Source organism: Phyllostomus discolor, chromosome 1, assembly GCF_004126475.2.
Source record: "Phyllostomus discolor isolate MPI-MPIP mPhyDis1 chromosome 1, mPhyDis1.pri.v3, whole genome shotgun sequence".
NCBI classification, from domain to species: Eukaryota; Metazoa; Chordata; class Mammalia; order Chiroptera; family Phyllostomidae; genus Phyllostomus; species Phyllostomus discolor.
This window is the reverse complement of record NC_040903.2, coordinates 133,527,017-133,551,668: the sequence shown is the minus strand read 5'-3', so window position 1 is coordinate 133,551,668 and position 24,652 is coordinate 133,527,017. Positions and strand designations below refer to the sequence as shown.

The 24,652-nt window shown below is 39.2% G+C and overlaps 1 protein-coding gene across 3 annotated transcripts; it reads right to left on the bottom strand.

The window, feature by feature from the left end:
• Nucleotides 1-291: 291 nt before the first annotated feature.
• On the bottom strand, nt 292-20,860 carry LOC114493178 (E2F associated phosphoprotein). 3 transcript variants are annotated; one of them, XM_028507913.2, is made up of 6 exons: nt 20,688-20,860; nt 14,989-15,170; nt 13,225-13,320; nt 11,773-11,890; nt 6,961-7,071; nt 292-857 (listed from the first exon to the last, which is right to left on the bottom strand). In XM_028507913.2, exons 1-6 carry the CDS (start codon nt 20,759-20,761, stop codon nt 581-583), a joined length of 858 nt encoding a protein of 285 aa, XP_028363714.1. In that variant the 5' UTR covers nt 20,762-20,860; the 3' UTR covers nt 292-580. The 3 variants fall into 3 exon arrangements, with proteins under 3 accessions (XP_028363714.1, XP_035885268.1, XP_035885274.1); XM_036029375.1 differs by lacking the exon at nt 6,961-7,071; XM_036029381.1 differs by lacking the exon at nt 11,773-11,890.
• Nucleotides 20,861-24,652: the final 3,792 nt, after the last annotated feature.

The following is a 24,652-nucleotide window of genomic DNA, read 5'->3' as shown; positions in this document are numbered from 1 at the left end:
ATGACACTCTAACCAACTGAGCCACCCAGCCAGGGCTGCTAAATTTAGAATATTAGTAAGTACAATCCTTTTAAGGAAAAACCTACATTAATTATTCAAGGCACACAGCAATACAAACTCCATGTCACTGTAACAGTTGCTAAATATTGTCACTCCATCCTAGGGTGTAGAAGAGAAATAAAGATATTTCTTAGCAAAACCAACAGATAGAAGTCAGGAAACAGTTTCTAGCTTATTCAAACCAAGGGTATATCTTAAATTAAAAATAAAAATAACAATCTGAAACAGAGGTTACTTATAACTCCAGAACATTTTAATTCTAATGAGCTTTAATAAATAAAAAGCCCCAAGTTCCCAAATGTCCATCAAAAAGGGAATGAATTAGTCCCAACAGATCTGAGACTAAAATTTCTAGAGAAGGGGGAGGGATGAAGGTTGGTAACCATTCTCTTACAAAAAGAATAAAACACTGCTTCTCCAACCACTCAGAATGTCACTTGATATGAATAGGCAAGAGGAAAATAACTATCCATATTTGCCTTATATACAGTATTGGGCAATTAAATGCCAACTTAGCTACTTAGGAATGGCTTGCTAAAACGTTGAAAAAGTGAAAGACTTCGTCCTTGTCGTAGACTGCCACTTCAGTGGAACATTCGGTGCACATAACCGGGTGATAGATTTCTTCCACTTCTGTCTCTGCCTGCTCTGCAGCATCCTCATAGTTAGACCTCATCTTCTTACGGCCTCGCTTTTTCTTCTTATTCTCTGGGGTTTTGTATCTTAGAACCTCCTCTTTGTTGACAGTACAATTCATCACAAACATTGCTCTATACTGAGTTTTGTATGATTCATGCCTAAAAGAAATAAAATGGAGAATGTGTGTTTATGTTCTATTTTAATAATTATCCACTTAGATAAAATTTGAGAACACCAAAAACTTACTGAAATACCAACCAAAGTTTTTACATGAGAACAAAATGGGAAATTTATAGAAATGTTAAGGTTTTTTTAAAAGATTTTATTTATTTATTTTGAGAGAGAGGGTAAGGGAAGGAGAAAGAGAGGGAGAGAAACATCAATGCGTGGTTGACTCTCACACACCCCCTACTGGGGACCTGGCCTGCAACCCAGGCATATGACTGAGAATCGAACTGGCAACCCTTTCATTCACAGGCCTGCACTCAAACCACTGAGCTACACCAGCCAGGGCTAGAGTTATTTTAAGAATAGGAAGAACTCTGCCCTGACTAGTGTGGCTCAGTTGGTTGGTTGTTGTCCCACAAAGCAAAAGGTCACTGGTTTGATTCCCAGTCAGGACACATGCCTGGGTTTCAGGCTTAGTCCCTAGTCGGGGCATATGCAAGAAGCAACAAATCAGTGTTTCTTCCTTGCATCAGTGTTTCTCTCCCTTCCTTTCTCCCTCCCTTCCTCTCTGCCTAAAAATAAATAAATAAATATTTTTTAATAGTTAATGTTTCCTTTTTCTCTTCATATGCTTAATATTTTCCTACTTCTTTCTCTACTTAGTGGGTTGCTTTATTTTATTTTCCTTTAAACTTCATGTAACAGAAATATCTTTCTGGCTAAAAACAGTGAACTCCAGTTATGCCTTCATTAGTCCCAAATGTTGATCTCCACCATCACAACCACCACTGATAACTTAAGACTGTGCAAGCTGGTGCTTCTCCAGGCAAGACCATAAAATTTTGTTTATATTCCACTGTATTGGAATTCTGTATTAATATGAAACACAATTTTTACCAAGGAAAATTTCTACTGTTAGATCTGAAACGATTTATTTTGAGTATAGGAACCCTATAACATGGTTTAATTTGAAAGAAACAACTGAAGTATATTTTACTTTTTCTTCATTTCATACATATTCTAGGTGTCAATTTAGAGATAAAAAGTTTAAGCATTCACATGGGAAGTAGATAAATTAATTGTTGCAGATCAGAAACCTCTAGCTAGCCAGTAAGAATAAATTACATCAAGCTACTAACATATCCACCACTACATCATTTAGTTCCAGCTAACCTGATTCAAAACATGGACTAAAGCTATGCATTTATAAGGCCACCAAAAAAGAAAAAGAAGAAAACGGTAGAGAGGATATAGTCAACCCTCCATTATCTACCAGTTTTGCACCTGCAGATTCAATCAATCACAGATAGAAAATGGTATTTTTCAATCTGCACTCAGAAATCCATAATGCCAACGGTCAAATATATGCACTGTTCTCTGCCATTCTGTAGTATAAGGGATGTGAGCATCCATGGATTTTGGTATCTGCTGTGGGGCAGGAGGTGGGGGGCTGTCCTGGAACCAATTCCCCTCTGATACCAAGGGATAACTGTATTTGGATTAATAGAATGAAGAAAAAATAAAACATGATCATCTCCACTGATGCAGAAAAAGCAACTGACAAAATTCAACATGTTTCATGATAAAAACACCCAATAAACTAGGAATAGAAGAAAACTTCCTCAATACAATAATTTACTTACTGATCAAAGACTGAAAACTTTTCCTCTAAGATCAGCAAAAAGACAAAAATGTCTACTTTCACCACTTCTATTCAACAGACTATTAGAAGTTCTAATCAAAACAATAAGGTAAGAAAAAGAAATAAAAGCCATCCAAATCAGAAAGGAAGAAGTAAAATTAGCCCTAGCTGGTGTGGCTCAGTTGGCTGGACCATCTTCCCATAAACCAAAAGGTCACAGGTTTTTGATTCCCTATCAGGGTCAGGGCACACAACCAGGCTGTGGATTCCATCCCCAGTCAGGCCCTTGACAGAGGCAACCAATGATGTTTGTCTCTCACATCATGTTTCTCTGCCTCTCTCTCACCTTCCCTTCCCTTCCCCTCTCTCCCAAATCAATAAGCATGGTGAGGATAAGGAAGGGAGGAGGAAAGGAGGAAGGGAGTATGGAAAGGGAAGGAGGAGGAATGAGAAAAGGATGGGAAAAAGACAGGGGAAGGAAGGAAGGAAGAAAAATTATTTTTGTTGACATGTAAGATGTGATCTTACATGTACACTGGGTTGGCCAGAAAGTTCGCTTGGTTTGTTTCTGTAAGATGGCTCTAGTACCGCTTGGTTGTCTTTAACTTCATTTGAAACAATTTTGTTAGACTGTATTGTGACAGCTGTCGTATCAGTGTGCATTTTTAAAAAATTACAGAAATTGGTGAATTTCTAAGTAACCACTTTAATATAGAAAATATGCAACATTTTCAGCTTATTATGTTTTATTATTTCAAGAAAGGCAAAAATGAACTGAAACACACAAAAAAAATTTATGTAGTGTGTGGAGAAGGTGCTGTGACTAATCAAACGTGTCAAAAGTGGTTTGCAAAGTTTCATACTAGAGACTTCTCTCTGTACAATGCTCCATGGTTGGGTAGACCAGTTGAAGTTGACAGCAATCAAATCAAGACATTAATTAAGAACAATCAACGTTATACCACGTGGGAGATAGCTGACATACTCAAAATATCCAAATCAATAAAATTAACTGTTGAAAATGAAAAATGTATCTTTTATTTTATGGAAAAAAACATACAGACTTTTTGACCAACCCAATAGAAAACTCTAATGTTTACACAGAAAAATTATTAGCAGTAATAAACTAATTCAGCAGAGTTATAAGGTACAAAATGAAAACACAAAAATCTGCTACACTTCTGTATACTGGCAAAGAACAACCCAAAAAGAATGTATAACAGAGATTACCAGAGGCTGGGGCAGTGGGGGTGAAGAATGAGGATTTATTGCCTAATAGATACAGAGGTTCTGTTAGGAATGACAAAACAGTTCTGGAAACAAACAGTGGTAATGGCTGCACAATACTGTGAATGTAGTGAATGTCACCAAATTGTACACCTAAAATTATTACAATACGAAAGGGTTGCCAGTTTGATTCCCAGTTAGGGCACATGCTTGGGTTGCAGGCCAGGTCTCCAGTGGGAGCCACATTAGAGGCAACCACACATTGATGTTTCTCTTCCTCTCTTTCTCCCTCTCTTCCCCTCTCTCTAAAAATAAATAAATAAATAAATAATTTAAATAAAATAAAATGATTACAATAGGAAACAAGATAAGAGTGCCCACTGTTACCACTCCTAACCAATATGGTACTGGAGATACAAGCCAGAGCAATCAGGCAAGAAAAAGAAATAAAAGTCATCCAAATTGAAAAGGAAGAAGTAAAATTATGTGTTTGCAGATGATATAATCATGTATATATAAAACTCTCAAGACTCCACCAAAAACAATGTGATAATAAATGAATTCAGTAAAGTTGCAGGATATATAAATCAATACACAAAAATCTGTTGTGTTTCTATACACTATCTGAAAAAGAAATTAAGAAAACAATTTTGTTCATAGTGGCATCAACAATAAAATACTTAGGAATAAATTTAACCAAAGAGGTGAAAGACCTGTACACTGAAAACTATAATACACTGATGAAAAAAATTGAAAAGAAAAACCACCAAAAGATAGAATTATACCCTGTGTTCATGAATTGGAAGAATACTGTTAAAATGTCCATACTACCCAACGCCATCTACAGAGTCATTGCAATCTCCATCAAAATTCCAGTGGCATTTTTCACAGTAATAGAAAAAAAAATCCTAAAATTTACATGGAACCACAAAAGATCCCAAATAGTCAAAACAATATTGAGAAAGAACAAAGCTGGAGGCATCACAGTTCCCTGATTTCAAACTATAATACAAAGCTAGAGAGTATGGGAATGGCGTAAGAACAGACTTATACATCAAGAGAACAGAACTGAGCAAGAGCCCAGAAATAAACCCACAACACATAACTAATATTTGACAAAGGAGCCAAGAATATTTTATGTGGAAAAGATAGTCTCTTCAGTAAACAGTACTGGGAAAACTGGAGGTTCACATGCAAATGAATGAAACTGAACCCCTATCATATACCACTCACAAAAATTAATTTTCAATGGATGTAAAGCCTGAAACTGTAAAACTCCTAGAACAGGAGAAAAGCTCCTTGACATTGGTCTTGGAAATGTTTTCTGAATGTAACACCAAAAGCACAAGAAACAAAAGCAAAAATAAACATGTGAGACATCAAACTTTTTAAAAAGCTTCTACTTAGCAAAGAAACAATCAAGGCACATGCCTGGGTTGTGGATTTGGTCCCCAGTCAGGAAGTGTATAAGAGGCAACCAATCAATGTTTCTCTCCCTCTCTCTCTTCCTCCCTCCCCCCTCTCTAAAAGTAAATAAATAAAATCTTTTTAAAAAATAAAGTAATAAAATCACTATCTCAAAGAGATATCTGCATCCCCATCACAGTCAGGTAGGTGATCATGGTCAAAATTAAGTCATAAATCATGTTGATAAACTGTGCCCTTGATATGATAAAAATGACACTTCTGTGGACTTCCCCAAAAAAACCTACTACAACATTTATTTACAATAACCAAGACATGGAAACAATCTAAGTATCCACCAATAGATGAACGGAGATGAATGGATAAAAAAATCTGGTAAATATACACAATGGAATATTATTCAGCCATCAAAAGCAAAAGAAAACCCTGCCATTTGTGACAACATAGATGAACCTTAAGGGCATTACACAAAGTGAAATAAATCAGACACGGAAAGACAAACACTGTATGATTTCGCTTATATGTGGAATCTAAAAAAACTGAACTCATAGAAACAGAGAACAGATTGGTGGGGAAGAGCAGATGGGTGAAAACATCAAAGGGTACAAACTTCCAGGTATAAGATGAGCAAGTTCTGGAAATGTAACATACAGCATGATGACTATAGTTAACAATACTATACTGCGTACTTGAAAGTATTAAATAGCTAAGAGGTAGAGCTTAAGTTCTTACCAAAAAAAAAAAAAAAGTAATTATGTGAGGTAATGAATATGTTAACTAACCTTATTGTAATAATTTTGCAATATATTCATATATCAAAGGACATTATACACCTCAAACTTACACAATGTTAATCATATCTCAGTCGAAAAAGCTGAGAAAAAATTTTAAATGGTTTAGTTGACAATAAATTGAATAGTCAAATGAAGTATTCTTCAACAGCAAATTTTTATAATGGTTAAAATAGAAAATTTTCTGTTACACGTATTTTATCACAATCAAAAAAAAGTATACTTGAGGGATATCATTCCACAATATATAGTTTCACTGAATCCTTGTCACTACTGGCAAGTGCTTTACTTTAAACTACTTGTGACAGAATCTACGTATAAACAAAATTTATATAAAGATCAGCCGATCTTTATATAAATAAAGATGGCACCATAGATAATGGTAGCACCAAGGATATATGAGAACAGAAACTTATCAGAATTCCTAAGTACCTCAAAAATCTACTTCTGACTTTTAAAAAGGCCCGCCAAGGCCCTGGCTGGGTTGGTTACAGTGCCATTCTGATACTCCAAGGTTGTGGGTTCGATCTCTGGTCAGGGCACATTCAAGAATCAACCAATGCATCAATAAGTGGAACAACAAATCAATATTTCTCTCTCTTTCTAAAAAAAAATCAATAATTTTTTAAAAAGAGAAATCTGTTAATAAATAAACAAATAAGCAAGCCAGCCTACCAAGCCCTGACCAGTGTGGCTTAGTTGGTTGGAGTTGGTTGGTCATGGAGTGTCATGACCAAAGGGTCGTGAGTTTAATTCCTGGTTGACACACATAGCGGGTTGTGAGTTCAGTCCCCAGTCAGGGCATGTATCCCCATTCAGGGTATGTACAAGAAGGCAACCAGTCAATGTTTCTCTCACATTGATGTTTCCCCTCTCTCTCTCTCTCTCTCTCTCTTTCAAAGCAAGGAAAAATGTCCTCAGGAAGAATTTTGGGGAAAAAAAGCCCACCAAGTTGGTTATTTTTTATTGTTTTTGTGTGTATGTGTATATTGTTACCCTTTATGTTACCTTTGGCAATCTAGACACAATGTGGTCATGCAGGCAGGACAATTCAAGACAGCATCACTATTTGGAACAGGCTGTTGCTGACGTGCCCTATGTCTTCCAAAACCATGGTAGCTAAAACAGAAAAAGAAAGTGAGGGGGAGACACATTAAAGCCAAATCTTGATTTCTCATGTAATCAGTAATCCTTAGAAAAATGGTTGACTCTAGAAATGGGGCATACAAGATGAACCTGGAGCATCTTGTGGTGCCAGAAAGTAAAGATGTGCTGAGGAAGAAAACAAAAAACAATGAAGTAGGTATGTCAAACAGGCACAGAAGCCAAACAAATGTGTCCTCAATAGCCAAAGCTAAAACAATCAGAACAACAAAATAAAGTAGGACTGTATTATAATCCAAAGTATAAATACTCATGAGTTCACGCTGATACAAATGACTGAGCAAATAAATGGGGGAGAACAGACAAATCTCCTCTACAGAAGAGTTAGAAATAATTTATGAAGATATTCTCCCTCATAGCTTCCCACTCCTTAAGTCTGGGCTGTACATAGTGACTTCCTTCCAAATAGTATAGTATGAAATGAAGGGGCAAGGGTAACTTTATAGAAGAGAAACCTGACAAACATGACCTCACCAAGGTGACAAAAGTCAACCAACACTTACAGTCATAAATTATGTTAACATGTGCTCTTGATACAATGTGATAAAAATGTCACTTTGCCTCTCTTTGGTCTTCCTCCCAAAAACCAATAATCTCTGTCTAATTATGACAGAAACATCAGACAATTTCAATTAGTGAACCCTCCCATGATACACAGCCATGCACCACATCACAATGTTTCAGTCAATGACAGAACACATATACAATGTGTTCCACAGATTATAATGGAACTGACAAATTCCTATCACCTAGTGACACTGTAGCCATGGCTACATCACAGCACAATGGAGTTTGTAGTTATGCTGCTCTCAGCATGCTCAGGAGTTTGTAGTTATGCTGCTGTAAACAAACCCATTGTGTTGACAGTCATATAAACATATAGTGCATACAATTATGTGCAGTACGTAATACTTGATAATAATAAGTAGCTATGTTACTGGGTTATGTATTTACTATATATTTTTATCAGTATTTTCAAGTTGTTCTTTCTACTTATAAAAATACAATGCTGTAAAAGTGTACTGTGTTATGCTGGCAAGAGCTTTATACATTTTGTGTTTACCAAGTCTCTCTTTCCTTTTTATTTTTTTATTAAATTTATTGGGGTGACATTGGTTAATAAAATTATGTAAGTTTACAAGTGTACAATTCCATGATACATCATCTGTATACTGCATTGTGTGCCCACCACCCAAAGTCAAATCTTCTTCTGTCACAATATATTTGATCTCTGCCCTGACTCAGTGAGCTGGGCGTCATCCTGCAAACCAAAAGGTCACAAAAGGTCACCAGTTCTATTCCCAATCAGGGCACAGTGCCTGGATTTCGGGTTTGGTCCCCAGCTGGGGGCATGCTAGAGGCAACCAATCAATGCTTCTCTTACACATCAATGTTTCTCGCCCTTCCCCTCTCTCTAAAAATAAATAAAGACAATCTTTAAAAATATATATGTATTTGACCATCTTTACCCATCCCTCTGGTAATCACCATACTGTCTATGCCTATGGGTTTTTGTTTGTTTGGTTTGTTCATTTGTTTCATGCTTACCAAATCTCTTGACAGCATCATTTTCTCTTGTGCCTGATTTAATGTCACGTTGTTTTGCGCATTTAATGTAGCCTAAGTATACGGTGTTTATATAGTGTACAGGAATGTGCTAGGCCTTCACATTTACTCACCAGGCTCTCTCTGACTCTCCCAGAGCAACTTCCAGTCTTGCAAGCTCCTTTCACATGTAATAAGTGCCTATACAAGTGTACCATTTTATCTTTTATACTGTATTTTACTGTAACTTTTCTATGTTTAAATATGTTTAGCTACACAAATATTTACATTGTGTTTTAACTGTCTACAGTATTCAGTACAGTAACATGCTGTGCATGTTTGTAACCACTAGACTCTATAGCCTAAGTGTACAGAAGGTTATGTATTATTTAGGTTTGTGTAAGTGCACTTTATGACGTTCACATACAACAAAATCACCTAATAACGCATTTCTCAGAACATATCTCTGTCATTAAGTGGCACATAACTATACTTGACCACTGCTCCTCAAAACTGTGAAGGCCATCAAAACCAACGAAAGTCAGCCCTGACCAGTGTGGTTCAGTTGTTTGGATGCTGTCCAGCAAAGCAAAAGATCGCAGGTTCAATTCCCAGTCAGGACACATGCCTGGGTTGTGGGCCAGGTCCCCAGTAGGGGGTACGCATGATGCAACCACACATTGATGTTTCTCTCTCTCTTTCTCCCTCCCTTCCCCCTCTCTAAAAATAAATAAAATCTTCAAAAAAAAATTCTCTATATTATCAGTTCAATTTTTCTGTAAATCTAAAACTATTCTAAAAAGTAAAGTCTATTAATTTTAAAAAACACAGTAAAGCTACATTTAAAAAGAAGCAAGTAAGCTCTAAGTGCCTAAGGATTTTTGTGTTTTGTTTCCTGTTGTATTTCAAGAGTCAAGAACATTGTCTGGCTAACAGTAAGTACTCAATAAATATTTGCTGACTGAAAGAATAAAGCATGGGTCTACTTATGAAGGCACTAAAGTACAAAAGTCTGTATTCTTTTATTTTATTTACTTTAGAAAGAGGGGAAAGGAGGGAGAAAGAGAGGGCAAGAAACATCAATGTGTGACAGAAACATGGATCCATTACCTCTCACCCTCCCCCAACTGGGGAGGTCACCCACAACCCAGGCATGTGCCCTGACTGGTAATCAAACCAGCGACCTTTCAGTTCATGGGCCAGCACCCAATCCACTGAGCCACACCCGCCAGGGCTAAAGGATATATTCTTAAGAGGGGCTATGGTAAACTCCTGAAAAGTGAACGACAAAAGGCAAGTAGCTCAGTTGGTTAGAGCTACTGTCCCAAAACGCCAAGGTTGTGGGTTGGATCACCAGGCAGGGCACATACAAGAATCAACCAATGAATGCATCAGTAAGTGGAACAACAAATCAGTGTTTCTCTGTTTCTCTCTTTCTCTCAAATCAAGAAATAAATAAATAAGTTTTAAAGCAAATCTTTTGATATTAACTTCCTAAACTTTTAAAAATGTTTATGGGGAAAAATACTGAAAACATGTGGTATATATTTTATTCTTTTTTGTGTGTATTTTTTCAATTACCATTTATCCTCCGTATACCCTTTTCCACCTCCCCCCATTTCATTCTTTGAAGTTTAGCAAATTTCAAAACACGAACCTCAAGAAAGTAACTTTTTCATTCAATAGACACTTACTGAGTGCCAATTTAACAATGTGCAAGATGCTTGGGATACAAACATCGAACAAGAACACTGCCCTCATGGTGCTTACAATTCAGGGAATTCATTATATGAAAGTGGTTTCTGTGGTCTTAAAAAGCAACTACCACTTAACATAGGAATGTCAATAAGTCAGAAAATGTTATTTCTTCTAAAAATTATATAACAATGAAAATATATTCTATCTTTCTTCACTGACAAATTCTGTCACCACAAGCAGGAGCTAGACTGTAAACTCCTTGATTATATATCTCTCATAGCACTTAAAATGTTCATTTCACACTGTGACCCTGGGCTGGTATAGCTCAGTGGATTGAGCGCAGGCCTGCAAACCAAAGGGCTCCCGGTTCCATTCCCAATCAGGGCATGTGCATGGGCTGCAGGCCAAGTCTCCTGTAGGGGGCGTGTAAGAGGCAACCACACATTGATGTTTCCCTCCTCTTTCTCCTTCCCTTCCCCTCTCTCTAAAAATAAATAAAATCTTTAAAAATTACAAACCCCATGCATATTCTTTTTAAAAAAACTGTTTTTTAAATGTTCATTTCACACTGTGGGTGATCAAAAAATATTCATTAAATAAATGTAAGAGATAGGTGGATGAAATGGTGTACATGGGTGAAACAAAGAGGAAAAAAAGACAAAGTGGGAGAATAAAGGCTGAAAGGCGGTGTATAAAGACCCACACGACATCAAAATACATCCGGACTTGAAAAATACAGATTCTTGGATCCCACCTTACCTGAATCAAAACCTCCTAGAGTACAACTCAAGGGTTTGCATTTCATTCTTCCCAAGTGACTCTGAAGCACAGCCAGCTTAAGGAAGTACAATTTAATAGTGGCAAGTTGCCCAGTTTTTACTTTTTTGACATACCAGCCTTTATAAAATCAAATATGCAAATGAGTACGGAGTTTTCTCTTGGGATGATGAAAATGGTTTGAAATTAAATAGAAGTGTGAATATAATAATTGGCACTAAATTGTTCACATTTAAATGGTTAGTTTTATATGTGAATTTCACCTCAATTTTTAAAAATCCAATTTGTACACAGTTAAAAAGAACAATTCAAATGTAAAACATAACATCCACTCTTCCTCCGCATGAACTCTTAATCTCCAACTAGTTTTAAATTGTGTCTATTTTTCTAAATGCAGCTTTGGTTCTTGAATGAAGAGACTGACTACAACAGTTGGAACTCAAAAGTTTTTAAAAGATCAACTGTCTGAATGAAATGTGCTTTATTTTCAAAATAAAGTACTCAGCAGTTTTTCCTCAAACCTGTTTATGTATGTCTGTACAAACATATACACATGCATTCAAAATGTGAATGTGGTGAAAATTATCTTTTAATCGTTTTCTCTAAAGATTCTAAATATTAAATTTAAATTCTTACCCTCTTCTCCGTGCATCAACCCAGGCCTGATCTCTGTTATCTTTTTCAGGGTCATATAGTAATTCATCATTTGTTGGAATCCTGTGTTGTTTCTTCTTTTTTTTCTTGGTCACATGAGCTAATTTTAAAAATGTTAAGGATATGGCTAAGTATCATGCCTGAAGTTCACACTTTTTTAAATACAGAACGAAAATCCAATTTCCTAAGCTACATACTTTTTTTATATTCCTTTAAAAAAATTTTAACTATTCCTCCAAGTATAGTTCTTGTCCAATTAACAATAAAATTGGTTAAAATGAAGAAGACCAAAGTGGCAAAACTTTTTTTCACCAAAAACTGGTATCTCAAGAGTTTAAATAATGAACATTCAGAGTCCAAACTGAAAGCAAGCTAAGAAGAGAAACTATGCTTGATATCTAAGGTCTCCACAAGTTCCCATATATGAAATGCTACTGAAATCAGAAGAAAATATTTCAAAAATGAATGAAAAAAAGAACTATAGTCATTGCCCTGACTAGGTTGGCTCAGTGGGTTGAACATCGTCCAGCAAACCAAAAGGTCACAGGATGGATTCCAGGACAGGGCACATGCCTAGGTTGTGGGCCAGGTCCTCACTTGGGGGGAGTGTGAGAGGCAACCAATTGATGTTTCTCTGGCACATTGATATTTCTCTCCCTCTCTTTCTTCCTCCCTCCCCCTCCCTCCAAAAATAAGTAAATAAAATCTTTAAAAAAAGAAAAAAACCTATGGTCATCCCCATACACTAGACTTTTAAAATGTACTTGAACTGGTCAATTTTTAATAATATATAAAATATAAAATTATTTCTTTACCATATAAACTTGTTATTTGTGTATCCCAGTGTAATTACTGATATAATTAAATAGGTTTTAGTTTTTGTCAGCATGTTCAACTTTGCTCAAATTTTGTATTAAATCAATTCCAAAGAATAGAGGGGCTTATTTTTTTTAAAAAAGCAAGAAGTAAGGGAAAATTCTGCAAGGGGTAAAAGTATAGAAACTATCTGCAGGTGTGAAAGCAAATGTTGCTGCGCAAAGGAATCTGAAGGAAGAGGTGGGCCAAGTGCCCAGCCCAGAGGAGACAGATACTGAATCCGGACATACTCTCCCTCTCTCCAGTTGTGCCTATGCAGTGCCATTGCTGGTCCCATGTCCTCACATGTATGCATTCCCATCTGTTCTGTTACTTTTCTTGTAGTAAAGTTGGTATACAAGGTCATATATATTTCAGGTGTACAACACTATAATTCATTCAATATTTTTATAAACATCTGTTCTTATTCACTGATCCTGCTTTTGTTTTCACATCAACAGACTGCAATTTCTTTTCTAAAAAAATCAAACACAGAGGAAAAACCTAATACCAAGTAACTCCTAGGTAAACTTTTTTTCATAAAATACAACTGCTAAGCCTGGTAAACATTTTACTTACCTGCTTTGTCTTCATCCTCAGAATCAGAATCAAAATATATATCATCATAGTACTTTGTCAGAGCTGTTCCAACTTTCCCACTTCCTGAGGAAGACCCTGTTCAAACCACAAAGGAAGTTTATACAGACTAAACCATATATAACTGAGAAGAAAAAAAACTCCATATATTCTTCCATCACTTCAAAGTAATTTTGACTGATTCCCAATCACATTCAGATGGAAAAATACTTTCATATCAATAACTTACTGGATTGGTGCCCTATGCAATAACAGAGAACTGCCCCTACTTGACTAAATGTTCCAAGTCATGCCCTGGCTGGTGTGGCTCAATTGACCAGAGTATTGTCCTCTGACCAAAAGGTTGCTTGTTCAATTCCTGGTCAGTGCACGTGCCTAGGTTGTGAGTTCAATCCCCAGTCAGGGAGCGTATGATCTCTGGTACAGACACACATTAAGAGGCAATGACTGATGCTTCTCTCTTGCATCAATGTTTCTCTTTCCCATCCTCTCCCTCTAAAAAAAGCAATGAAAAATTTCCTCAAGTGAAGATTTAAAACAATAATATTCCAAAATATGACATTATTTTTCTCTCCCTTCCCACAAATCTAATTAAATAAAATAGCCATATTTTCAGGTTGCCAATATTTACATCTCTACCTTTCAGCCATGCCATATACTGTGGAGAATGTGCAATAAACATCTTGTTTTAAAGGGACTTTAGAGGAAAGAGGATAAGAGCTCCACAGAGGCAGAAGAATGACTCAAGAGCTCATTTGTGCCCAATGCCATGATCTTACCTATACTCATGTCACATGCTTGCACCACTAATTTTTCCTCTTAATTAAAACCCACTTTTGCACGCTGGCCAGTGTTGCTCAGTGGGTTGAGCATAGACTACAAACTAAAAGATCAGGGTACATACCAGGGTGGCGGTCCAGGTCCCCACTCAGGGACATTCGAGAGACAAATGATCAATGTTTCTCTCACAACATTGATGATTTTTGTTTGTTTGTTTAAATATTTATTTATTTTTAGAGAAACAGAGGGAGAGAAACATCAATGCATGATTGCCTCTTGCGCACCCCCCAGCTGGGGACCTGGCCCACAACCCAGGCATGTACCCTGACTGGGAATTGAACCAGCGACCCTTTGGTCCATAGGCTGGTGCCCAACCCACTGAGCCACACCAGCCAGGGCACAACATTGATGTTTATCTCCCTCTTTCTCCCTCCCTCTCCCTCTCTCTAAAAATTTTTAAAAAACAACCTACTTTTGCTTATTTTATTATCATATATGGTTTGATTCTTAACAATTAATACATAGCATATCAATATGGAAACCAACGCTGAGGAGTCCTACTATCATGAACCAGTTTCCGAGTCAGGTACATTTTACATAAAAACCAAGTATCAAAATGAAGTATGTTTCATTACTTACTAAAACAAGGCAGGAATTTATGCAGACACATCATTTAACCTACCATATAAGTGCTATATAACCCTAAAAATACTTCTATAAGATTGTCTTTTTTGTTGTTGTTGCTAACCCTGGGATAAAAATTACAAAAGGAAATCATGTAAGTAAACAGTACTAAATAACCTCCAACAACACAGGAAATTTCTTCATTAGTCATCAAAGGAAACTATACTCAGGTTGCCCAATACATTTATTCATTCACTCAATAAATATTTGTTGAGTACCCTGAAGGTGCTGGGGACCAAAAGGGCACAAATATGGTTCTTGCCCATATGGAGATTAGTTTACCTGTATCCAGGGAAGATAATTTGTCCTCCATTGTTTTTATAGTGGAATTTAATTCAGCTTCCATTTCTTTTTCAAATTCATCTTCGCTAGATGATTCACTTTCTCCAGTAAGACATTCTCTGATGAGTTTTCGTTTTTGGTCAGGAGTTCCATGTAAAAGCACATCCACTTCATCTTCAGAACTAATATATATTTGAAGCATAAAGAATATGAACATTAAAGAATTAAAATGACTTACAACCCCCTTTATCTCACTGCCCAACAATTTTAAGTTTTATAAGGTTGCATTAGATTTATCTGGCATATTAGAGAGCTATTCTCACTTAGATGAACCATTTCTGCATATTTCCAAATATACTTTTTAATATCTGTATAACATTTCTTCTTGTAAATACTGTACATTTATTTCTAGCTCTTTGAAATTAAACACTACAATGAACATCTCTGTACATGTCATTTTTTTTATTTCCTCAGACTAAATGTCTAAACTTAGATATAAACCTCTTTCTGACTTCTTGAATTACCACACCTCTTTCCAGAAGTACTGCACCAATTCATAATTCCATCAGCAATGAAAAGTTTACTCCGCAGAACTAGGAGTTTTCTAAAACTCTGGACACTTAAATAAAACCTAAAAATATATTGTTGGGAATCATCCTGCCTGGTTTCAGGAACTGTAGCCTCATTAATGAACAATAAGGGTCCCACAGCTAGAGCTGAGTGAAAAGGTCTTGGGAACATGAGCCACAAAGGAAACAGAACACTTCCTCCTGGCAGGAGCACAGCCCCTGCCTCACTCACTTCCCCCTGCTTGGCCTGGGCGGGTGACAGGTTAGCCAATGACCAGTAAGACCCCAAAGGAGGGGTGACTTAAGACACAGTCGCACAGTCCCAATGGGCCATCAGAGAAGGACTTAGGGGTCTTCAGAGAAGGGGCAGAAAGACCCTCACCCCTTGGCTTTGTCATAACCTGAGTCCTCAGTCTTTCTTTAAAAGTCTCCTAGTCTCTTGGCTGCTTTGCTCTCCCTGCCTGACTCAGCCTGGGAACTATGCCAGAGGCAGCTATGACCTTGTACTTGGGAACAGATGGCTCCCTGGGCAAATCTGGCCACAGAAAGAATATACATTGTTTCCTTCGAGGTTTGCTCTGCCCTGTTGCTATGAAACAGACACTTGAGCTAAAGCCAACCTTGATCTGAGACAATCCCTGTGTTTCTTCAACTATTATCTGTAAATCATGTCCGTAGCATTTTGAGCATTGGTTGATGAGCTTTATGTGCATACTCTGTATCTCTGTGTGACCTGAACTCAATAAAAACACAGGGAAGAAGGTGTTCAGGACCTTTCTCCTTTGAGGGACTGGTCACCTTTGCTCCAAAAGCAGATCACACGTTGGGCATTTTAATTCTCATCTGTAACAACCTGGAAAAGTTCTGCTGGCGGCATGTCCCCCATCAATATATAACTATTATATCCACATAAAATGTTAATAGGTAGTAATTAAACATTACAATTTAAAAGGCACAGTGCTACAGAGAACTGTAAAGAGAGAGAAAGCTAAATTATATTCTAAATTCTCCAGAGCAATTTCTGCCAATTTACTTGGCCTGCTGTGCCTGGATTTCCTCATCAATAACAGTATGACAAAATTACACCAAATATCAGCAGGAATATCTGAAATGCCTAAGACATTCCTAATACAATCAATAGTACATAAGTAATGCTTAATTACTCATGGTCTGATATAGTTACAGACTACTCTTGGTTTTAGTTTCTCTATTTTTGTCTTCTAGAACCTCCAGCAGAAGGGAAATCAGAAAAACCCAATTCACAACAATCAATTTTGCTAATGAGAGAGGCTTCTACTTCCAAGAAATTTCCCACACGACATTCTTCATCCTGACCAGCGCACTTCCTCTTTCTTCATCATCACTATATTTACTCAGGTCCTCTTAAATTTACACCATATTCTAAGGATCTCCAGGCCTCCAAACTCTTCTTTTTCATTCCATCCTTAACCCTGCTGCCAGAATATTATTCCTAAAAAACTCTCATCTCACCACTACCCTGCTCTGAAAGAAACTGTCCATGGCCAAACCTCTGAGCACAACATTCAAAAGAGCTTTCTACAGTCTAGTTTCAGCTTATCCTTTCAACCTTGAACTATCTCAGTGGTCTTCAACTTAGGGCAATTTTGCCCCCCAGGAGTCATTTAGCATACCTGGAGACATTTATGATTGTCATAACTGAAGACTGGAGGAGGAGCTATTGGCATCTACAGCCTACAATGCACAGGACAGCCCCCCTCAGCAGAGAAATATCTGACATAAGATGTCAATGCTGCAGAGGTTGAGAAACTCTCTGATGTATTCTATATTCCAGTGTTTCTGAAGTGTGGGATGTAGGAGACTATTTTAAGGAGTAGCAGAATAGATGACAGCCCATTAAATAACAGTGAAGCTATTGATACTGGAAATATAAATTGGTACTATGGAAAACAGCTTGGCAGTTCCTTAAAATAAAACTAGTATGCAATTACCATACAAACCAGCAACTGAACTCCTGGGCATTTATCCCAGAGAAATAAAAATGTACAGGTACACAAAAACCTATACATGAATGTTTACAGCAGTTTTATTCACAACAGTCAAAAATGGAAACAACCAGATGCCCTTCAACGAGTGAATGGTTAAATGCAAAATATCACTCAGCAATAACGAAAGAAATGAACTACTGATACCTACGACAATGGGGATATATCTCCAGAGAACTATGCTGAGTGAAAAATACCAATTCCTTTCCCTGGTTGGTGTGGCTCAGTGAATTGACTGCTGGCCTATGAACTAAAGGGTCACAGGTTCCATCCCTAGTCAGGGCACATGCCTGGGTTCCAAGCCAGGTCCCCAGTAGGACGCACATGAGAGGCAACCACAAACTGATCTCTTTCCCTCTTTTTCTCCCTCCCTTCTCCACTCTCCAAAAATAAAGAAATAAGCCCTGACTGATGTGGTTCAGGGAACTGGGTATCATTCTGTGAACTAAAAATAAATTAACAACAACAACAAAAAAGCCAATCCCAAAAGGTTATAAACCACAGGATTCCAGTTACCTATTTTCTGAATATGACAAAATTATAGAAATGGAGAATAGACTAGTGGTTATCAGAGGATAAGTAGAGCATGTGGGCAGGAAGTGGGGAATATGAGGGATCCTTGTGCTGATGAAATGTTCTGTAACTTGATTGTATTAATGTCAATATCCCAGTTATGATATCATACTAGTTTTTCAATATGTTAACACTGGAGGAAACTGAGTAAAAGGGACATATCTGGGTTTTTTTCAATATTTTATTTGTATATTTTTAGAGAGAGGGGAGGGGAAGGAGAGAGGGGAAGGAGAGAGGGAAAGGGAGAGAAACATCGATGTGTGAGAGATACATCGATCAGTTGTCTCTCACTCGTCCCCAACTAGGGAGCTGGCCTGCAACCCAGGCATGTGCCCTGACTAGAAATTGAACCAGTGACCTTTCAGTTCACAGGCTAGCACTCAATCCACTGAGCCACACCAGCCAGGGCTCTCTGTACTATTTCTTACAACTGCATGTGAATCAATGTCAAAATTTTAAAAAATAATTTTTAAAAATTAAATCACAAGGCAAGAGAGTTATTTGTTTCTCAAATTTTCTTCAGTTGTGATTATTTCTAAAGAGTCAGCATTTAGCATTGCTGGGCAGGGAAATATATCATAGGCCCTGCATATTCTTGTTGAGTTTGCCAAGGATGCAAGGTTCTCAACACTCTTTACCTAGGCCATTTCTCAGGGTTGTGTTTGCAGTAAAAAACCTTGATGGGTGAGGTAATGTCCCTTTCCAGAACAAAGAGAAGGCTTATCTACTGCCTGCTGCAAAAGAGGTGGATTCTCCAAGCTCAAGTGGTCCTCCAAAAGCATGTTAACCCACTGAAAGTGTAGCATCCATCTGGGTCTCTCTCTGAGTAACCAACTACAGAAGTTGGGAAGAGGGATCAATACAAACATAATGCTCCTGCTACCTCCTGTGCTGTGAGTTTTCTGTAATCTGGGAGTCTCAGATCTTCTACCAGCTTCCATAAAATAGTAACAGCCTATAAAATATAAGCATATTAAGTGGGGTAAAATCAAATCCTAACAGACACCCCTTACCTCTCTAACATCAATCCCCCTTTTTAAAACAGCAAACATTAGATTCAGAGCCTTGGCCAGGCAAGCTGTCCTAAAGCATTGTTTTGTTTTTACAGCATTTATTTTTTATTGCATTACCACTGACAACTTCAAAGGGATTATAAAGCTTTCTTTAAGACACTTAACTACAACCCTGACCAGTATCACTGAGCTGGTTGGGCATCCACCAGCAAAACCAAAGGTCACCAGTTTGATTCCCAAGCAGGGTGCATGCCTCGGTTGCAGGCCTGGTCCCCAGTTGGGGCACATGCAACAGTCAATGGATGGATGTGTCTCTTACATATTGATGTTTCTCTCCTTTCCCCCGCTACCTTCTCCTCACTCTAAAAATAAGTAAAAAAACAAAGCCTTTAAAAAAAGATACTTAACTACAAAAATGTAAACTGACTTAAAGAAAAAAATTAAATAACACAGATGAATATGGCGATAGTAATGGCAGAATATAAATCAAGCCCAGGATACACTCCTATATTCCAATCAAACCAAATTACTAATCAAAACCTACAATATACCTTTCACAAACCTGACGCATTAACTGAAACTCTTTCACAGGGACTTTTGGAAGCCATCTTCACTCCCCACAACAGAAATCTCTGCAACCTGATCTCCTATGCCTAGAACTCCACCCCAGGATAATGCAAGGAAATACTGTGATTAAACGTAGGACAGTTTTACAGAAAGCTCAATCGGACGGAATGTTGTAAAGTTTACAAGTAGGATCTGATGGCTTTAAAAATGGCTAAATGTGACTAGAAATCTCTTGCTCACATAATTGCAAGTTTCTCTCAGGTAGGATTAAGCCCATCCTTTTGAAAATTCCCACGGAACTTCACCTGTGAAGTTCACCGTTTTCTACAATGCTTCTCAGGTCACCGTTTTCTACAATGCTTCAGAGATACGTATTTACTTCCAAGATATATACCTTTCGAGGTATATATCTTATTTCCCCAACTATTCTGTAAGCCTGAAGAAGGCAAAAATTTTATGGCTGACTTCTGTGGCCCACAGCAAGCATAGAAAAGGTATTCCAAAAAAGTCTGTTAAGTATCCCCTTCTTTCTGTCTATGGCACATTAGTCTTCTAGGTCGTCGCTTCACACCAAGTCCCATGAGTCTTACAACATACTTATGATACAGTTATTGTATCTCCTGTTGAGAGATGAGAAACCGAGGATAAGCGACTTGCCTTGGGTCACACTCTTAGTAAGCTGCAGAGGCAGGATTCGGTCGTACCGCTTTGCAAGACTCGCGTGTGATTCCAGAACAGCCCCCTTCCCCGCGCCGGTGTGGGCCCCGCCTCCCCCATGGCTGCAAGACCTCACCGAGACTCCCCTCGGCGTCCCACAGGCGACAACGGAGCCCGACGGGGGCCGGACCCGCTGGGCCTAGGGTCCACGCAGGCCGGACAGGCACAGCGAAGCGAGAAGGCTGAGGCCAGGCCGCGGCCGGAAGCCGCGGGGGCGGGGGCGCGCAGGGGCCCACCTGCTCAAAGCCGGCTCCTCATCGCTAGGCTCTTCAACTGTGTAGGGGTCATAGTCATCTTGGAGCCGGTTCATGGTGGCCTGGACCCTCAGACGCCGTCCACAGGCGTCCGCCCAGTATCTACTTCCTCTGCAGGTCCCTCCGCTAAAGCTTACGGCTTCCTCTTCCGCTCGCACTTCCGCGCCCCGCCCCTGCGCGCCTGCGCACACCATCCCTGCGAGGGGGCGGGGAGCCGGGTTGTATTTAGTCGCGGACCGCCGCTGATTCTGCTTCCCTGAAACAGCTACTTTCACACTGGATATAATAATCGAAACCTTCCTAAGTGGAGGTCTGTGAGCTGAACAATCCACGTACATTATCTCATTTTGTGAAGTAACAAGCAGAAATCTAGATGTTGAGGGGCATGCAGCCTGTAGGTTCTCAGACACGGGCACCCGACCGTCCCTCCAACCCCGTCGCCTCAAGCCGCGCGGCCGCCTCGCCTTCACTGTATTCACTCCTCAGTCTTACAGCGGCCCTGACCTTTTGCCAAAAAATTGCTCGACTGTCACCAGTTACTTCTGAATTATCCTTTTAGACCTCTTTCCTCTCAGTTTCAACCTTTGCTCAGCCCGTATCCAATTTCACTCGATACTTGAGCTCAGGCAGATAACAGACAGCCTCATGATTGTGACACCATCTCTCCCCGTTTCTGTACCAGCCTATACTCAAGTTCCTCCCTGCGGACAACTCTCCCCTCTTCATGGTCCCATTCAAATAACTACCCTATCTTATTTGGCCCTTGCCCTCTCCTCGGTACTGTGTCGGATTTCCAGTAGCCTGGACTAGATATCTCCCTCTGCCGCACCACTGGCAATTCAAAGTCAATATAACAGATCCAATGAACATCTTCCACCTCATTCCTATACTTCAGCCAATAGCTACCTTTTCCCCTTGATTTCTGTCACTTCCTCCATCCTTACAACTGCAATAGGCTGAAAGTCTTGGACTCTTGGTTGACTCCTTTCTCTGTGCCTCTGTGAGCCCTCTCTTCCCAAGTCCTGTAGATCTCTTAGCAACACCTCCCTCATCCACATCTCATCTCCCTTCTGCTCACTTGACTACTGACACAGGCTCCTATTGACAACCTCGTTTTGCTTTTGCTCCCTCTCCAATCCATGTTACCCTCTACTGGCACAGTGACCCTCTTCCAGCACAGCTTTGCTCTGCATGCTTTTCTTCCTGAAATGTCCTAATATTTCATGTTTACCTGCTGATCTGTTCACATTATCCTGCAGTGTTCTTACCCCTCTACAACATGGTTCAACCCATCATGCCAAACTGATTTCCCTTCACATATCCAGCATAATTTGCTGATTCAAAAATATGTATTGTGCCATCCACCACCAGTATTTGCTTATGCTGTTCCCTGGAGCACTTTCTCCCACTTTCAACTCAAAATCCATCTGCAAGGAGTGGTTGGGCCAGTTACCTAGACAGAATAACCCTTTTAGGACACCTTTCAGCCATGAGATGCTGTAGTTACGGGAATTCACATTGTACCTTTTCTATGATGCCTTTTCAGTTTCTCCCTTTACATGGAATCTTTCTCTTTGAACTCTTATAGGATAATGTACCACTCACATGTCATGTATTTCTCTGGTTTTCAACTATTTTTCCACCCAGCTCTTTTGAGAAATACAACACTCTCCCATGAGTCACACCAGTGTGAAGGAAACCCTTGTTGGGGAACCCATTTTTTCCTTTTCAGGGAATCATGGTCATCCTCAGGGGTATGCCCTTACATCCATGTTCATTCTATTCCACAAAAGTAGGAACATTACTTACTTTCATAAGATTAAAATTAAGAGAGATTCCAAGGAGTGGCTGTGATCTTAGGACTTGTAACAGGACACATAAATTCAAAGTCTGAAGCTGCCATTTGGGGGTGGCTATTTGAGGGTTCTATGTACTGATGGTGAGCAAGGAAAGCAGGAATATCTAGCAGACAGAGAGAAGTTTAGATGCTTTCCCTAACACTGTAAAAAGTTGAACTCCTCAACTCCAACCCCTTCTCTCCATCCCATTTCCTCTATCCCTTAACCCATATTTCATCCCTTACTTCTGTCTACCTGTTCCATTCCTCTATTGCTGCACAAAAACTACACCCAAAATTAAGAGCTTTGAAACAAAAACAATTATCGCTTTTGATCACAACTCTCCAATTTAGGCAAGGATTACTCTACTCCAGATGTCTGGGATGTAAGTTTGGTTCTGAAACCTTTGAGGACTAGCTTGAGAATCTTGCTGAAAACTATACAGGGGACCAAGAGTGAAGGGAAGGACCCCGGGAAAACTGAGGAGAGGCTTAGGAACCTCCGGAACAGCTTTAAACGTTCCAACATCCGAGTCATAGGGGTGCCAGAAGGAGAAGAGGAAGAGCGAGAAATGGAAAACTAATTTGAAAAAGGAATGGAGGAGAACTTTCCTAAGCCAGCGAGCGAAATAGACTTCCAGGAAGTCCAGGAAGCTCAGAGAGTCCCAAAGAAGTTGGACCGAAGGAGGCACACACCGAGGCACATCAGAATTACGTCACCCGAGATGAAAGATAGGGAGAGAATCTTAAACGCAGCAAGAGAAAAGGGCCTACGAAGAATTTCCCATAAGACCATCCGCTGATTTCTCAAAAGAAACCCTTGCAGGCAAGAAGGGGCTGGAAAGAAGTATTTGAAGTCTAGAAAGGCAAAGACCTACATCCAAGATTACTCTATCCAGCAGAGCTATGATTTAGAATGGGGGAGCAGATAAAGTGCTTCCCGGATATAAGGTCAAGAGAAAGGAGCTCATCATCCCCAAGCCCTTATTATATGAAATGTTAAAGGGACTTAATCTAAGGAAAAGAAGATGATCAAAACTATGAACATTAAAATGACAATGAACTCACAACCGTCAACAGCTGAACCTAAAAAAAAAAAAAGAACGAAACCAAACTAGGCAAACAACTAGAACAGGAACAGAGTCACAGAACTGGAGATCGCATGGAGGGTTATCAGCGGGAAGGAGTAGGGGGGAAATGGGGGGAAAGGTACCGGGAATTAGAAGCATAAATGGTAGGTACAACACAGACAGGGGGAGGTTAAGGACAGCATGGGAAATGTAGAAGCCAAACGACCCATGGACATGAACTAAGTAAGGGGGTGTGAGGAGCGCCAGTGGGAGAGGGAGGTGCAGGGCAGAGGAGAATAAAGGGGAGAAAAAAAATGGGACAACTGTAATACCATAATCGATAAAATATTTTTTAAAAAGAAGAAGAAAATGTTTAGATAAGCTTGGCATGGTGTGTATTTACCGAGCCCCGTGTTGGTTTCTGATGTTCCAAAAGAGGTTATAAGCTACCGAGGATTTTGTTCCCGATCGAGAAGGGGTTGGCCAACTACAGCCTGTCAACCAGGAATGGTGTTTATGTGTTTGAATGGTTATTTAAGTTACAAAAAGAAGACAGCTGTTTCATTGCATGTGATAATTATATGAAACTCGAATTTAATCTATAAATAAAATGTTACTGTAACAGAGCCAAACTCATGCATTATGCTTTGTGATTGCTTTTGCGAAGGTGAGTAGTTGAGAGAGACCCGGTGTCTCTCAAAGTCTAAAAGGTTTCCTGCTCAGCCCTTGGCAGGAAAAGTTTGCTGACTCCTAGCGTACATTGATGTCAACCTCTGGTTTCTGGATTTTACGCCTTTTCAAATCCTTTCTGAAATGTGTCCTTTATGTTCAGTGTTGCCTCCCAGGAGACATTTAGCAGTTCCTGGAGACACTCGTGGTTGTCAGGACCGGGGGTGGGGAGAGGCCAGGGACGCCGCACGCAGGAAGAAGGGCTTATACGGTCCAAAAGATCGGGGCGACTGGGGTTGAGAAACCCTGCTCTGTGTGAGGTTTCTGAAGGAATTTGTAAGTCTGAACAGGGTGCCGTTTTAGTCCCAGAA

Excerpts from the sequence above, each read along its gene's own strand:
- LOC114493178 (XM_028507913.2), bottom strand. The coding sequence starts at position 20,761 with ATGAACCGGCTCCAAGATGACTATGACCCCTACACAGTTGAAGAGCCT. Across the intron at positions 15,171-20,687 it reads GAGGAGCCGGCTTTGAGCAG|TTCTGAAGATGAAGTGGATG; the intron begins GTGGGCCCCTGC and ends AATATATATTAG. Across the intron at positions 7,072-11,772 it reads GTTGATGCACGGAGAAGAGG|CTACCATGGTTTTGGAAGAC; the intron begins GTAAGAATTTAA and ends TTTCTGTTTTAG.